Source organism: Anastrepha obliqua, chromosome 2 (assembly GCF_027943255.1).
Source record: "Anastrepha obliqua isolate idAnaObli1 chromosome 2, idAnaObli1_1.0, whole genome shotgun sequence".
NCBI classification, from domain to species: Eukaryota; Metazoa; Arthropoda; class Insecta; order Diptera; family Tephritidae; genus Anastrepha; species Anastrepha obliqua.
The window spans coordinates 99864283-99880771 of NC_072893.1; the positions used below are offsets into that span (position 1 = coordinate 99864283).

A 16489-nucleotide genomic window follows, 5' to 3' on the forward strand; every position below is an offset into this window, starting at 1 on the left:
GTGTTGTTCTCATACTCACAGCAGGCAGGAGCTCACATGTCTCCCCTAAGTATTTCAGGCCAATCAGCCTTTCATCTTATTTGCTTAAAACCCTTGAGAGACTGATTGACCTGCACATAAGAAGCGAAATTCCTCGGAAGTGTTTTCGCATACCCAATATGTTTACTGCAAATGTTAAATATATTGAGTATCAGAAAGAGCTTGCGGTGGGTGCCTTCCTCGACATTGAAGAGGCTTTTAATAACGTCCTCTCGGAGGCAATTACTCTCTGGCGACTCTCTTCGCCGGCAGGCGAGTAGGGGTACTCCGCAAGGCTTTATTCTCTCACATTTTTCTGGGTTATCGTTATCAATAACTTTTCGGAGCAGCTGGTGAGAAGAGGCTGCAGGGTAATTGGACAGGAAAGTTTATAGATATCCTGTACTATTTGATGCAGAGATATCTGAACGTAGTTGCTCCATGAGCAGCGGACTGAGATTTGTCGGTGAATCCTTCACTTTAGCGCTTAATGTAATGTTAAATGTGGTACCTTTAGACATCGCGGGCAAAACTGCCACTGCACGTACTACAATCAGGCTGAGAGGTTCGAGTTTCAGGCCCAACCTCACTTACAGGCAATCAACTATCTTTAGAAACTTTGGGTTCATCCCCCTGACAACGGATCAGTGTATATCCTTACTTAGTCCAAGCGGAACATTGGGCGGGTTAGCCCAAATACTATTGAATTTGATTTTACTTTATATAAGCTATGCTTTTCTGCTAATTAAAGCGTTTATTGTAACGATATTTTAGTAATATTTAGCGAGTAAGAATAATTTGATTATAATCTAACTTAGTTTTTTTCTTTTTGTTAAATTAACTTTTATTATAAGTACAGGGTGCGCCATCTTTTATGTCTGTATGAAAACAATGAATAACTTTGAAAGAAAAACTGATTTGTATAAGTGAGGTATTTTTATTTGGTTTCGTTATTTACAATTTATTAAAACTATTTTTTGAATACAATATCAATTAAGTGGCCATCTTTATTAGCAATCACAAACTGCGATCTTTTTTCTGCGTTTGTCATCACCTTGGCAAGCATTTCGGGTTTTATAGTGTCGATTTCGATTGTTTCGGTTTTAAGCAATCCATGGTTGAAATCGTACTGAATTAACGTATTAAAAACATGTATGTTGAAGTCGAGCGGTAGGTAAATGACAAAGTTATTCAGCTTTTACATACCGATATAAAAGATGGCAGAGCCTGTAGTTAGTAAGAACAATTGTTTATGGATTTTAGAATAAATAAATAAACACTTGGAGACAGGGCTCGGTGAACATGTTCACGGATAGCTCGAAGTTGGACGGTAACGTTGGTGGAAGAGTATTCTGCGAGGAGCTCCCCATCACACTCAAGTTTCGATTACTGGATCACTGCAGTGTGTAATCCATGCAGAGGTAGCCGCAATCCAAAAAGCATCTGATTGGCTACTCACTTGAGTAATAACTGTTGAGAAAATAAATATTTATTCCGAAGCCGAGGGGCTGGTTTCACTTTGGATTGCATTCGAATGCTTTGACATAAGGCTAATCTGGGTATTTTTTCATAGCGGCATTGCAGGAAATCGACCAGACGCGGGACGCGTAAGGTAGTCTCCGCGCGAAAGGAGATAATCGGACAATCTGCGCTATACTCTTGGAACGATGGGCAAGTGCATAAACTTGTGATATTCTGAGGATGACAAAACCTAAGCTCTCAAACTTCGTGGCTGTCCTCACGGAGCACTATCCGAGAGGTATGCATACTGTGAGACTTAGAATTACTTCATGTCCTTTTTGCGTCAGCTGTATGAAAAATAAAGTGGAATCGCTTTTTCTTAGCTTTCCGCTTTCTTCGGACAAAATTACACATTTTTTATTATTGTAATTCCACCAACATCTGCTATCTGAAAGGTAGTAAATTTTCCTTCAAATTTCCCTTTATTCATAAAAGAGGCGAGAGCTTTGTTCGACTGCCTTGATTCCGACGTGTACTTGGGGCTTCAATTTTTTATATTTTTTTATTAATTCATTCATTTTATAATATCTATACTTTAAAATGCTTGACGAGTTTAATTGCAGGTATTATTTTGTTTCGTTTTAATAAATTAGCGTTCAAGGCTATTCCAAATTCTCTAGGTAGGAAAATCGCACCATTCTCAACCTTGAATGAAAATTAAGAGTTTATTGGGGGGAAAAAACAAAGTAAATGTACATACTACCTTATTGGACTCAATCAAAGCTATAAGTAATCTCGGTATTGCAGCTGCAGTTCCATTTACTGTGTGGGCATATTTTAGTTCTCCACTTTTCGTACGATATCTAATATTAAGGCGTTTTGCTTGATAGTCAGTGCAGTTGCTGCAGCTTGATATTTCACCCCACATTTGCCTTCCAGGCAACCATGCCTCAATGTCATATTTTTGGAATGCAGATGCGCCTAATTCTGTAGGAGGCATATCCAGTACTCTAAAATTTAAGTTAAACTGCTTAAATAAGGAAACTTCAGTTTCCCTGAAACTTTCCAGCATATCTTCTGATGCATTTTCTGAACATACTGCAAACATCTCCACTTTATTGAATTGATGTACCCTTAAAATGAATAAATTTAAAATACCAATAAAATAAATAATTTTGTCCAATATCAAAAAATATGCATATATTAAAAGGCTAATCAATAAACATGATAATATCATAGTATATATAAGGACTAAACCAATGCGTATCTATAAAAGACTTGATTAATTCGCCTTGATCACTTATATCAAAAATATGTGATTTGTTTTCATATTTCGTTGCTTACATTATTATTGTAAAGTATAAATTCTTATAGGAATCATGGATATAGCTAGAGCTCTAACCACATTCTGCTCAGCCATCAAAAGTTATGACAATTCCTAAACTGTGTCTTGCACTAAAAGTTATCATTTTATATATCATTAAACAACAATTACTATATATGTTCCCACACTTTCAACAATGAAAAAACTTCGAATCTTAAATTCCTCGGGACTACTCAAAATACTAAGAATAGGTCCTCCTATTAAAATCAATTAATATTACATTCATGCAATACATATTAATTGTAAAATTGTATAATATTAGTTACTGTATTAATGTTTTTGAATCCCCTATGCAACATCAAAAACCTGTATACTACAAGTCTTAAAAATAGTTAGCTTACAAATATATGATTACAACTTAAGAATATTTGTAATTATAAAGCATTTTTAAAAGCCATTTATTTAACACTCTAACATTTTAGAACGATTTATCTTTTGCCTCAAAATAGGCTTCAGTTTCACCGATAACATCTTAACCATAACCAATTTTCGTTTTACAATTTATAATGTTGTCCAATATCCTTACTTTAGTAGAAAATATTTCAGCCATTTGTTTTGCTTTTTTGTTTTGTGTTTATGGTAATTATAATAAACCAATTGTATAATATCGCACGATAACCCAGCATTACAGGGTCAAGCACTCGAAGTGTAACCAATTAAAAACCCATAAATTTAGTTTGGAAAATTACTTTAATTCAATTCAAAGTAAAAAATGTGTGAAAATAATAGAAAATTAAGAATCAATTTACTTTTATTCGAAATAATCACCTTTTGCCTTGACACAGTCCAGAAACGAATCGCAAGCTGCCCGAATGTGACTTGGAGGTATTTTGTCCCACTTGCGGACAATGGATTTTTTCAGCGCCTCGAGACTGGTGAATCTTTTAGTTTGGACCTTACTCTCCAAAATGGCCCAAACTCAATTATCCATCGGATTCGTGTCTTGTGAATTTGAGAGCCATTGCGTGGACGTTATGAAGTTCGGAACGTTGGTTTTTAGCTAATCTTGGTTCACTCGAGCTTTATGAGAGGGTCCCGAGTCCTGTTGGAACGTCCATTGTCTGTCACCGAAATGTTTTTCGGTCTCCGCCTTTAAAGCAACCTCCAGAATACTTTCCCGTTAATATTTCGCATTTACCTTGAACCCAGGCTCGATGAAAACGATTGGAGAGCGCCCATCAGCGGTTACAGCGACTCAAACCATTACCTGTGGCGGATGCTGCCTCCTGGTGGCCAATCGATGACTCAAATTCTCGTATGAACGGTCGGTCAAATAAACCCTATCGTTTTGGGAGTTTAAGAATTGCTCAATTTGAAAAATTTTCTCGTCAGAAAACACAATGTTCGGAAATTGACCGCTTTCGGTCAAACGAAGCAACTACTTCGATCTCTCAAATCTGATTTGTTGCTGCTTTGGTGTGAGATCAGATCAAGCGCATTTTGGATCTTGTAGGACTTGACATTGAGTACATTTTTCAGTATGTGGCGGATGCCACGGTCAGATATTTTCAGTTCTTTCGCCATTTGATTGGCACTTCGTCGGAGATTTCCCTCAAGTCGCTTCTTCACTTTTTGAACCATTTCACGTGACGTTGCACTCTTTTGATGACCACCTCCATGACGTTTCGCGATGTTACCAGTATCATTGTAACGAGTAGTGATGCGATAAACAAAAAACCATTTTATTTTTTTGCGTTAACTCTCGGCAAAATGCTTCCGAGCGCTTCTAAACAATACTCTGGACTGTCATTTAGCCAACTAGAAGACAGCTGATCATCAACTACCCGAACAGTCTGAAGTTGGTTACACTTCGAATACCGGACCCTGTAATGCAAAGACGTTCTCTTATTGATTGATTGAACAGCACGAATCATTTGTGCTAGCTGGCTCATCAACTTTACTTGGAGCAGCAGCCAAAAATATATAGCAAGTAGCAAAAGTACACCGTTATGTTTCCGGTGTTAAAGACAAATCTGAGACAACGCAACATATGACGTATTTAGGTTTTCGTTGTTGTTTTATCAGGTTCAATAACTAATTTTGTTTAGAAGAACAAATAGAAGGCGCCAGCAAAGAGTTCTGCTAAAAAAACGGAATGCAAAGTAATATGCCCTAATCCAAAATAATAAAATATTAAATTGCGAAAAATAATGAGACAAATATATAGTAAAAACATGAATTTGAAATTAAATGTATAAATTAATTTTATTTTTTTCACTTTTCACATTGGAGGCACGGGGTAAACATTAAATTAAAAAAATATGTATCCTAAGTAATTTTAAAAGTTCTATGATTTTAATCAATATTGAATCGGAATTGTCAAGCTCTTTCATTATATATATGTATATAAATATAATTGGCGCGTACACCCTTTTTGGGTGTTTGGCCGAGCTCCTCCTCCTATTTGTGGTGTGCGTCTTGATGTTGTTCCACAAATGGAGGGACCTACAGTTTCAAGCCGACTCCGAACGGCAGATTTTTTTTATGAGGAGCTTTTTCATGGCAGAAATACACTCGGAGATTTGCCATTGCCTGCCGAGGGGCGACCGCTAACAGAAAAATGTTTTCATTAATTTTGGTTTCACCGAGATTCGAACCAACGTTCTCCAACCCATTCGGCTACGGCGGCCGCGCGATTACATGTTTCAAAAACAAATATTTTTACAAATGCTGAAAATTTGGCCTAAAAATCGTGCCTGTGTGGCACGTAGCGCCGTTCTGCTGGAACCACATGTCGTCTAGGTCCATATGGTCCAATATGGGCCATAAGAAATTGGAAGGGCCACCACGTCTGCCGAAAAATGGGCGCAATGCGCGCAAAGTTTGCGTTAATGAACACTCATTTTGATAATAAAATTTTATCATTTGAACGTGCTGTTCAATCGTGTAACTTGCCATGATGATTTGGCATAAACAACTGAATAATAATATATGTGTTACAAAAACAAATATTCTTACAAATACAGCAAATTTGGAATAGAAATCGCGCGATTTTTAGTCCAAATTTTCGACTGCGGCCCCTTTTTGGTTTCAAATATACATACATGTGTTACAAAAACTAATATTTTTACAAATACTGAAAATTTGGAATAAAACCGCGCGATTTTTAGTCCAAATTTTCGATTGCGGCGTAATTTTGATTACAAATATGCATACATACATGTTACAAAAACCTAGGGGGTTGGGACTTTCACAGTCATAATAGTGTGACTTTGCTCTTTCTAATGGGCGTGGTGGGTGGTGACACGCCTCCTACCCCTCCTCCCCCATTCAAATATATCGTGGTAGTAATGGAAAGTTTTCCCGCTCGTTTTAGCAAAATAAGCAATAAATCATCATTTCCTGTGAGTTTCATTGGAAAATTCGTAATATTTCTCAAAAAACAATTGAACGGTCGATCAGAAGGATACCTAGCCCAAATATATCGTGGTAGTAATGAAAAGTTTAGCCCAAATTTTAGCAAAACTAAACACTAAACCAAAATTTCCTTCCGTTCCATTGGAAATATAATAATAATTCTCACAAAAAAAGCAAACGGCCAAGTGTAAGCATAACTAGCCTCTAGAAATATTAAGATATCGCGGAATTATTTAATAAAAATGTATAAGTAAACGCGTACATTGTGAAACATATATACCTGTATATTCCCTTTTCCTCGTTTAGTCCTGATGTTTCTGCTCGGTAACACCTACTTACAGCAGCCACTTTTAAAGGCAACTCTTTTTCATCAATAATTTTATCAGAAAATAAACCTGCTAAGGCCATTTCGGAGGTTCCGGACAAACACTCTTCCGTATCAATTTTATATACTTGAGTGCGGTTCCCTTCTGTTTGCATACCGCAACCATTTATAATAAAACTTGGCAAAATGTCAGGTACACATACGAGGCGAAAATCTATCTTCTTTAGGAACATAACAGTATACCGTATCAGCTTCTGTTCCAAAGCAGCTAGATCTCCCATCAAATAGTAGCTCTTGTGGCCTGTATAATGGCCTAAATGTTCCGTCCTTAAAAAATTAAAAAATTTACACACAATGGAAAATTCGTCATTTTTCGATGCCTTTGAGAGAAATTGATATATTTCGCGCGGTTTTTCGCCATAGCTGACTAATCGGTTATGTGTACTATTCGGAAGCTTTCGTATTTCAGTAACAATTTGTTTTTTGACGCTATCTCTACTGGGATATTTATGCAATTCACAAAGTAATGATCTTATTAGTGGCACATTGTTTCTATGTTTTCTGATCAGAATATTCTTCTCGATAATATCCAAATATTCCTTATTGATATCGAAACCTGAATTGCAGAACTGTCTAAATCCGATAGTTTCATCCCGTGCAATAGTTTGAATATTAAATATTTGCCGAACGTGAATTATATATCGAAATGTTTTAAACATTTTATTTTTTGCAATATTTAACCTCTCACACAAAGAAACCCAAAATAGTCATTATCGATATACATAAATTTATACGATACTGTTTAAGCACAATTGTACCGAAGATTAGTATCCTGCCTACGTTAAGGATACTATTCATATATAAATACATCATAAGATTATTCTCTATTCGATATAAATAGTGTTACGAATTTGTTAAGTTTTTATCCAAATTAATATTACGTTTCCACCGCAGCCGGAGTTTGGGTTCTCTACCGCTATCTCTACCGCGCAAACACCAAACAAAACACCTGTCAAATCCCATACAAAATTAAAACACAACTCCATACCTAAACCCATTTTTCAAAGAGTGTTTTGTTGGGTTTGCATCAAATTTAATTATTAAGTGGTGGCAATGTTGTTCATTTTCCTCATTTATTATTGCATTCTTATCGAAACATGGCATCAATGATTGCAATTTGTCAATATGACATTTGATTGACTTTTAATATTTTTCGTGTGGTAAGCGTTTGTGCGCGCAAAAAATAAAATTAAAGTTATTGATTTTAATGGAAAACCATAAAAAATCAAAAACTATTTGGCTTCTTTCTGCGGACGAAGCATTTCTGGATATATGGGGTGAGAAGGCAGCTGAATTGCGAGGTCCACGAAAGAACTCACATATATATGCGGAGATGGCTCAGTCGCTGGGAGTTCTTGAACATGAGGTCCGTCCAATTGACATAAAATACAAAATACACGATTTCACAATGAAATATAGGTAAGGCATATAATATATTATTTCTTTAAAGTAATTTTGTTAAAGCCTCAAAATTTCCTTTGCAGAAAATGCAAAGCAGAGCAAGGGACAGGATGTTCTCCTGTTTCTTGGAAGCACTACCAGAGGGTTCACCAGATAATAGGAAGCGATAGAATAAATAATGTTGATGCGGTCGTTGTGGATAGTATAACGGGTATTTTTTTATTTATATATGTAATTTTATTTGTATTTACATCTGTTAATTTCAAAATGTCATAACTTCTTTTAAAAAAATCGTACAATAATTTAAAAAAATGGGTTTTAAAGCTAAAGAGTTGTACTATGCAACCTTTTCGTCGAAAATTGAAAAAAAAATTTACTATCCCAAAAAAAATTATCAAAAACGGCTAAAATGGCCATTTTTTGACCTTTTAGGCTTCATTTACCAAAAATCCTGACGTGATGGAGCATTTTGAAGGTCAGATTCGTTTTCAGCGCATAAAAAACTACAAGAAACAAGTACAGCCATTCTAGAAACTCACCCTCGCAGGACTGTGTAATTTATCATAAATCTGTTTACCATACCAAAGACCATACACTTTGCGAATGCATTAAATTGGCAGCAACACTTAAAATTATTTTATTTTCCCTTAACCTCTTTTTTAAATAATATGTGACCAACTCACTATCAATTATTTTAAAATAAAATGATAAAATCAACATAACAAATTGAATTTTATGCACCATTTTATAATTCTATCAATTTTTATTTCACAATGTCAACAATAGACAGTTCAAACACAATTTCTCCCAAACTTCCGGTTGAAACAGTTGACAGTTCTCCCAAACACAACTCCGGTGTTTTCCAGCAAAACACGGTGTTTGCTTTTGGTGGAAACGTAATATAAGGTAGTAGACTGGTTAACAACTGAAAAAAAAATATATTCTTATTAAGTTATTTTTTTTACATATTTTAAAAGTAAAATATGTTGAAAATATAATGTTAAAATTTTACTCAGTTTTGTGCTTGTAAGGGACTACGTACATCGGTCACTGTTTTCAGCATTAGTTGTTCACTGGATGGATAAGTTGCTTGTGTATAGTGCGCTTAATGTAGGTATATCTGTATTGAGTAGAACATATCGAGCTTTCGTGCTATTTTTTAATTTATCGATTAGTTGTTCAAAGTGTTTGACTGTTGTAATATCCTTACAATAAATGTTGAGTTTGTGGTAATGGAAAGAGAAGAGAATATTTGCGAAGAAAATGTGGAGCCAATGGCGAAAAAGATTAAAACAGAATGGGTTAAAAGTTATTCCGACAAGGCACTACTCATGATGACAAAAATGGGATACGAAAAGAACAAAGGTCTGGGAAAACAGAATCAAGGTCGGCTTGAACCTATTGTTGCTGTACAACAGGATGGAAGAAAGGGGCTGGGGTTAAAAGCAGATGAATGTCAATTACCTTTGGAATCTGTGGATATTTCCAGCGAAGTAATTAACTTACCTGAAAAATTTGCTTGGATTACTAATAGTTCACGGGAAGATTGGGAATTCGATAAATTCAATAATTGTATTGTCACAGGCCCTCGCAAACAAACGATTGAAGACGAATGCTTATATTGTGATCCAGACATTTTAAAAAATATTTTAGACGCTAAATCGGAATTTGACAAATTAAATGATAATGAGTTAAGACGAGCAAGAGCCCGTTCTAATCCCTTTGAAACAATTCGCAGCTCGATATTTTTGAATAGAGCCGCTGTTAAAATGGCTAACATCGACTCCATGTGTGATTACATGTTCACCAATCCTAGAGATAAGAATGGATCTTCGTTATTACATGGCAACGAACTTTTGTATTTTGCTGATATATGCGCAGGTATAACAATTATTATGGTGGTAAACATTCTTGTCTTGTTTGCAATTTGCTTTTTTTAGTGTAAATTACAAACAAGTACAATATTTATTTCGTGTTATTTTATCGTCTAAAAGTTTGCTGCTGATGACATCTAAGTTATATGCTGTTAAAACTCCTTCATCGATGGGGTTGGTCTTAGCTACAAATACCGTCAGTGAACTGTTTATTTAGTGAAATAAAATCTAAGTAGACTATCTTATTTTTTTAGTGGTACCACTAAAAAGTGGGTGTGGCCCGTCACTTCTTTCTGATTTGAAGGTTTAATACCATTTCTTGTGCAAATGTGTATTATGGGGATGCAAGAGAATGGGAGAGGTCGAAATTTAAAGTTTTTAAAATCAGTATATTCCAGAACACAACCTATTTAACGAAATTAGTATCATTCCAAGCGGCTATTAAAAAACATTTCAGTTGAAATACATAATATATATTTCCAGATTTTGCAATTTCCACAAATATTTAGTTGTACAGTAAACCTTTAAAATCAGTTTAAAGGTCCTACCACACACTTCTATTTTTTGTGTGGGATGTGTAGGATGTATTTTATTATTATATCACAGAGATGTTTTGGACTCCTTGAGGTGCCAGCTCTGTGAGTCTGTTGGAACTGCAAAGTGCGAGCAACAATGGTATGCTCTTAATGAGTTTTACGGGCAGAACTCTTAATATGAATCAATACCTTGCAAGAAGTTCATCTAGCCGGGGATTTCCTTGAACAACTAAGAAAGGTGTCACAGTTATTAATCCCAAAATTTGGTTCAATGTTTTTAAAAAGGTAGCATTTCTGTTTGTTTCTATTTGTTTGTGATTTTGATAGTTTGCAATAAGTTTACTTTTCTGAATATTTACAAAGAGGAACTCTTGACTTAAATGAATTTATTTATTGAATATATTTATATTTAGAACTATTATAAGAATATCTGTAATATTTATAGGAAAGTTTTCATTTTAAGTTTTGTATCTTATTCCTTTGTATTCAACAGGTCCTGGTGGATTTTCAGAATATGTTCTTTACAGGAAATCGTGGGAAGCAAAAGGATTTGGATTCACTTTACGGGGTCCTAACGATTTCAAGCTAGATAAATTTTTTGCAGGGTCGCCAGAGTCCTTCGACACTTTTTATGGGATAAGAAAAGATGGAAATATTTTCTTTAAAGACAACCAAGATTCCTTCGCAGAATACGTCTTAAAACATTGTAAAAGTGGTGTTCATTTTGTAATGGCGGATGGTGGTTTTTCAGTCGAAGGTCAAGAAAACATTCAAGAATTACTTTCCAAGCAACTATACCTATGCCAATGTCTAATGGCATTGAAAATACTTCGAGTCAATGGCAGTTTTCTGTGCAAGATGTTTGATTTATTCACTCCATTTAGTGTAGGGCTTGTATATTTAATGTATAAATGTTTTGAACAGATATCTATACTGAAACCAAATAGCAGTAGACCAGCAAATTCGGAGAGGTACTTAGTTTGTAAGTGGAAAAAATCTGATACAGATTCCGTTTGTAAATATTTAGATCACGTGAATGATATTTTTAATGCGGCTGACGAAGATGTTTTAGAGATTGTTAGCCGAGAGAACATTATGGCTGACAAAACTTTTCTAGATTATATTGTTAAAAGCAATAATGAAATTGGACAAAACCAAATTGTTGGGTTAAGGAAAATAGCAGTATATTGCAGAAATATACAACTGAGAGAAACAAAACAATCTGAAATCCGTAAACGATGTCTTGAGCTGTGGGGTCTTCCAGATAAACTTAGACAAGCCCCAGAATCCAAGTCTTCCGAAAAACTCCTCGAGGAGATTCTAGGAGATTGGAACGATAAGCTTTTATTTAATTTTACACCTACAGAATTGTATACCGCAGTACAGTTACAAAACAACATTAATAGCATTTATGATTGGTATTTCGTCCCAATTGGTAGAGGTGAAACTAATATTAACGCTTGTTGTATGTTTTTATGTAAGTCTAAAGGGTGTTTACTTCGTTATACTGATAGCAAAAAATGGGAACCAGTAGAATATATTTTTGAAGTATCTCCGAGGTCTATTTTTTATGGTGAAATTGTGTATGAATACACTGGCGAAGGTCGGACGCAAACACGAGTATGTGCTTTGCACATTATAGATGCTATTATGATTGGTGGAATAGATATAAGACGCCTAAAGCTCTCTGAACGATCTCGTTTATGTCAAAAATATGCTCTCAGCCTTAATAAACCATACAAAGAAGGGAATTCGGGTCCCATTCGAAGCAAATGTTTATATAAATTAAAAGAGTTTCCTAATTTCTTTAACAATATGAGTTCACATGTACTGAAGGATAATTCAACGCGACTTGGATTATCTTTGTCATCGGAAAACAAATTTTTTGTTCCAGGGGGCATTTTACTATTATGTGAGATTTGTCACAACTTCTTTTCAACTATATCAAACTCAACACAAAAACTGTATTATTTTGATAAGCAAACAAAAACATCTTATTATAAAGATTGCATGCCAATTGATATACAAAATGCTTTATACGCTTCATTTAGAAATACTTTTCAAAGACGATTATTATGGAAATGGACTAATTTGATGCAAGTTGAAGAAAAAATTAAGCATCGGGAGAAAAATTTACTCTATCGAGAAGATTTTAAAACATTTATATGTAATAAAGAAAAAATATGAAAAATGAGTAATGCAGGGTGAATTTACTACAGGTGCTGATATTCATATAAATGTATGCCTTTTGGGTCCATCACGGCAAATTTAGGTGGTCGTTTCCATGGCGAAATGGGGTAGGTAGGTAAGTAGAAGTAGCAGTCGGTCTCTGAATCAACTCATACCAATGCCGATCCATTGTGATACTAATGAAGCAGTTGATCTGGTTGACACTTATATCTCTAACGTCATCAGCATCATTCAGTGAGGTAAAGTATCTGAACTTGGTGGCATTCTTGCAGCTTCTGCGATAGTCGAAATAAGGTACACCCAATCTTCGAGCATGTCGGAATTAGTTACCACCGTCAAGAGATTTGATCGATGCTTAGGTATCGGAATAAATATGTATATAATTCTCTAAAGATAGTCACATTTTGCCTAACCAGAAAGCAAATATAAATGAAATTCACTACACTAACTAGGAAAACGAGTGGAAACGCTTATTTTGGCTTCTTACAGTAGAAACCAAACTGAACTTTATCGCAAAGCTTTGATCCATCAGCAAAGAGCCGTAAGCAATTTTTTCGGTCAAGTATGTCATCAACCCACTCACCTCTAGCTTGAATTCTAGTACTATATAACTTAATAAAGTATGGTTCATTCAAACAATAGTCAAAAGAATTGGTTGGACTCAGACCGAGTGCTCTAGCGAAGTGTTCAACATTTAAATCGCGCCATTGATTAGTTACGGCAGCCGAGCAGCGGAGTTTCCTGCATTTTATTTACCAACGAAAACTAGGGGAGGTAAGAAGAAAAGAGTATTCAGAACATCAGAGGGCGTGCTTCTAATAGATCAGCTTATACATACATATGTATGTATGTACGTTGAACATTTTGAAGCCCGTTTCTAATTAGTATTGTCAAGAGCCCTCCACCAGACTATAATCTCGTAAAGGAGTATAGCGGTATTATAACAGTTTTATACAGCCAGTGAGTGTTCTTTAGAGAAGGATCCCACCTGCGTCCTATTGACTTTTGGCATGAAAATAGAACAACTATAGATTTCTTTACTCTGTTCTCTATATTCATGTTCCAATTAAGTTTCTTGTTGAGAATTACACCTAAACTTTTGGCGTTAACTCCTACTTCTTGCCTTACAAAATTTAATGTTAGCTGTACAGATAGTCAATTTCTGTATTTCATCGAGAATGGCTCTAATTCTATTTTTTGAAGGTTCACACCTAAACCGCTATACATATGTCTGCATTAGATCGTCGCTTATAAAACGTTCACATATGTATAAGTAGATGATCTACTTTTTCGTGCTTAACTCCCAATACATAAGTGCCCTTTTACACATGGAAACATTTTGTTCGGTAGGAGAAGGACAGCCGCGGAAGAGAGAAGGGAATTTGTTTCCCGTACTGGCAACACGCTTTGTGCTTCTTATTCATATTTCCAAAGTGCCCATTGTGCCCATTTACACACGGAAACATTTGGAAGGGAAACATTTTGTTCGCGGGTGAAGGACGGCCGCGGAAGAGAGAAGGGAATTTGTCTCCTGTACTGGTGACACGCTTTGTGCTTCTTATTCGTATTTCTTATCTTAAAGCAATTTTTGACAGTTGCTCCATTCGTTTTCTTCTTAGAACTTCCGAGTTCTATGTTGGTTTTCAATTAAACGGAAGATATAAACCATGATAAACATCCGAACGCTGCTTGGGAAATGCACGATTATTTTTGCTAGTAAAGTAGGAATAATTTATAAAAGTTATGGGACATGTTTATGTTAAATTCTAATTTTTCCCAGCATTTCTAGATACTCAAGTTAAGTTTAAGTCAATTATTTATTTATGAAGTATGAAGCACATGCGGGCCCTTTCCAATTATGTCTAATTCATATAAATACGTATAATCTCGAGTACCGGCCCCTCTGATAACTCCGGGCCCGGCGTGTCTTCCCATCCATTGATATCTCGCGTCTGTTTTTTCCTTGTTTCTCCGTTTATATTCGTTAATGTTCCGATATTTCCTTCTCTCATTCATCCATTTTTCTTTTGCTGCATTAGTTTTTGTTCCTAGTGTATTAGTTGTCAGTACTCTTATCTTGTCCGCAGTATTATTCCAGTATTCAATCGGATTTTCACCAGCATTGCAAATTGTCAATATTGCGTAGCCGGAGTTGGACTGATGAGGGTTTTTTTTTTTTTTGAAAGCAAACGAGTTTTTTAATAAAGAAAACTACAACCACCCTATTTGTTTTGCTGACATGATAATCGAATTATCTGTTTATAAAAACCATGAGAACCCATTTGTAAAGTTGATCGAAGCAATACAATATACATACTTAAAAACCCTTTGGGTTTTAATTGCTTTATTATTTTTTGCAATATTTTTATCTATTTATTTATTAATAATGAAATATAATTATAAATAACTATATTACAAAAAAGAGGCACTAGCTACTAAGACTATCGGCCTGATGTTTATCTAATATATCTTAACATTACTGAGTATAACAGCTTTAGATTAGGGAACATTAAGATTTTGTCATCATTGTATTATATACCATAAGATATAGTAGATTGTTTTGGTATATAAACTTGTAAATATCTTTAACATTATCGGGTGAGTATTTTCTTAATGCGACGGAAGGTGATTGGTTTTTAAATATGTTTTTCCTTCTATTGGAAAACTTAGGGCAATGATCTAAAATGTGATTTATAGACAGTCGACGGTTGCATATACTAATATTAAATATCATTGTTATTCTTCTTTGAGTTCAATACGTACATAACAACGCTTATTTTGTATGTTTATATTTTCAAAAATATTTCTCAATTTTAAATTACAGCAAAAAATACTGCACATTTACAATCAATCCTCCACCGAACATCTCTGCATACGAACTTCGTTTTTATTTCAGGTGTATAGCAACACCAATTTTTCGTCAAATTACACAACTTTTACATTAAATCACTTAAAAACTATGTCTCCGAAGGGTGCGGTTTTCAGTTTTAAGATGGGGATATACGCCTCTATCCCCTCTTTAAACCTTTTTTTCAAAGCGATATACATTATATTAAATATTTCCCTTTAAATCGCCATATCAGTTCATTTTGCACATTACAAGTTGCAACTTTGAATATAGGCCCTGGTTCCGCTCCAGCATGCTTGTCCAGCAGGCTTATACATATGTGTGCGTGTCGGGTGCTTGACGCTTATATCTAAAATTTTTGATTTTCCTCATGCAAAAGCCGACAACAAGTATGTGTGACACGAAGCAAGTACGAGTGTCATCCGACACGCACACATATAAGCCTTCTGGACAAGCATGCTGGAGCGTGACCAGAGGCTAATAGACAGCTTCTCGTATCTTATCATCTGCTTAGCAGAGTTGCCATACACTTAAAGCATTCATATTATTTGTATTATACTGAAGACATACATATATGGCAGGCAGATGCCGCTATCATAACCGGTCTACGGCCACCAATCTGTGATTTGGTTAAATGTAAAGGCTAATGGCGCCTCCACTCACTGACGTGTATGTCGTGATTTACTCAAGATTTAACAAAACTTGTGCCCGTAGAAAACACTTGCTTTCGTTCGGTTACATATTTACACAATACATCGGTTTGTGTTTGATTGCATCGACACAGTGCTGCCATGCATATTTTTGCATACAAACTTTTACACACATATCAGTTACAATTTTTCATTGTATAATAAATAAAAGAAAAAATCCTACAAATGTAAATACTTATTTTCCTATTACTAACATTATTAAAAATCGTTTGTAATTATTTTCATAAAAAATTAAATCTAAAAGTTTATTTCGTTAACGACTCCACATGTAATGTTTGGCAACACTGTGTGGTGAGAGAGCAACCAGCTGAATCCTTTTTACGGA

At 35.1% G+C, this 16489-nt stretch overlaps 2 protein-coding genes across 2 annotated transcripts; one reads left to right on the forward strand and one right to left on the reverse strand.

Moving 5' to 3' along the window:
• Positions 1 to 1984: 1984 nt before the first annotated feature.
• LOC129239174 (serine--tRNA ligase, mitochondrial) lies at positions 1985 to 7322 on the reverse strand. Its single transcript, XM_054874510.1, has 3 exons — positions 6501 to 7322; positions 2243 to 2612; positions 1985 to 2184 (listed from the first exon to the last, which is right to left on the reverse strand). Exons 1-3 carry the CDS (start codon positions 7262 to 7264, stop codon positions 2068 to 2070), a joined length of 1251 nt encoding a protein of 416 aa, XP_054730485.1. The 5' UTR covers positions 7265 to 7322; the 3' UTR covers positions 1985 to 2067.
• Positions 7323 to 9166: 1844 nt separating this feature from the next.
• On the forward strand, positions 9167 to 12610 carry LOC129239175 (cap-specific mRNA (nucleoside-2'-O-)-methyltransferase 1). The gene is made up of 2 exons (XM_054874511.1): positions 9167 to 9887; positions 10910 to 12610. The coding sequence occupies exons 1-2, from the start codon at positions 9239 to 9241 to the stop codon at positions 12601 to 12603; spliced, it is 2343 nt and encodes a 780-aa protein (XP_054730486.1). The 5' UTR covers positions 9167 to 9238; the 3' UTR covers positions 12604 to 12610.
• Positions 12611 to 16489: the final 3879 nt, after the last annotated feature.

Coding starts and splice junctions, on each gene's coding strand:
- LOC129239174 (XM_054874510.1), bottom strand. CDS start 7,264: ATGTTTAAAACATTTCGATATATAATTCACGTTCGGCAAATATTTAAT. Junction 2,613..6,500: donor GAGGAAAAGGGAATATACAG/GTATATATGTTT, acceptor ATTCATTTTAAG/GGTACATCAATTCAATAAAG. Junction 2,185..2,242: donor CTTTGATTGAGTCCAATAAG/GTAGTATGTACA, acceptor TTTTCATTCAAG/GTTGAGAATGGTGCGATTTT.
- LOC129239175 (XM_054874511.1), top strand. CDS start 9,239: ATGGAAAGAGAAGAGAATATTTGCGAAGAAAATGTGGAGCCAATGGCG. Junction 9,888..10,909: donor TTTTGCTGATATATGCGCAG/GTATAACAATTA, acceptor TGTATTCAACAG/GTCCTGGTGGATTTTCAGAA.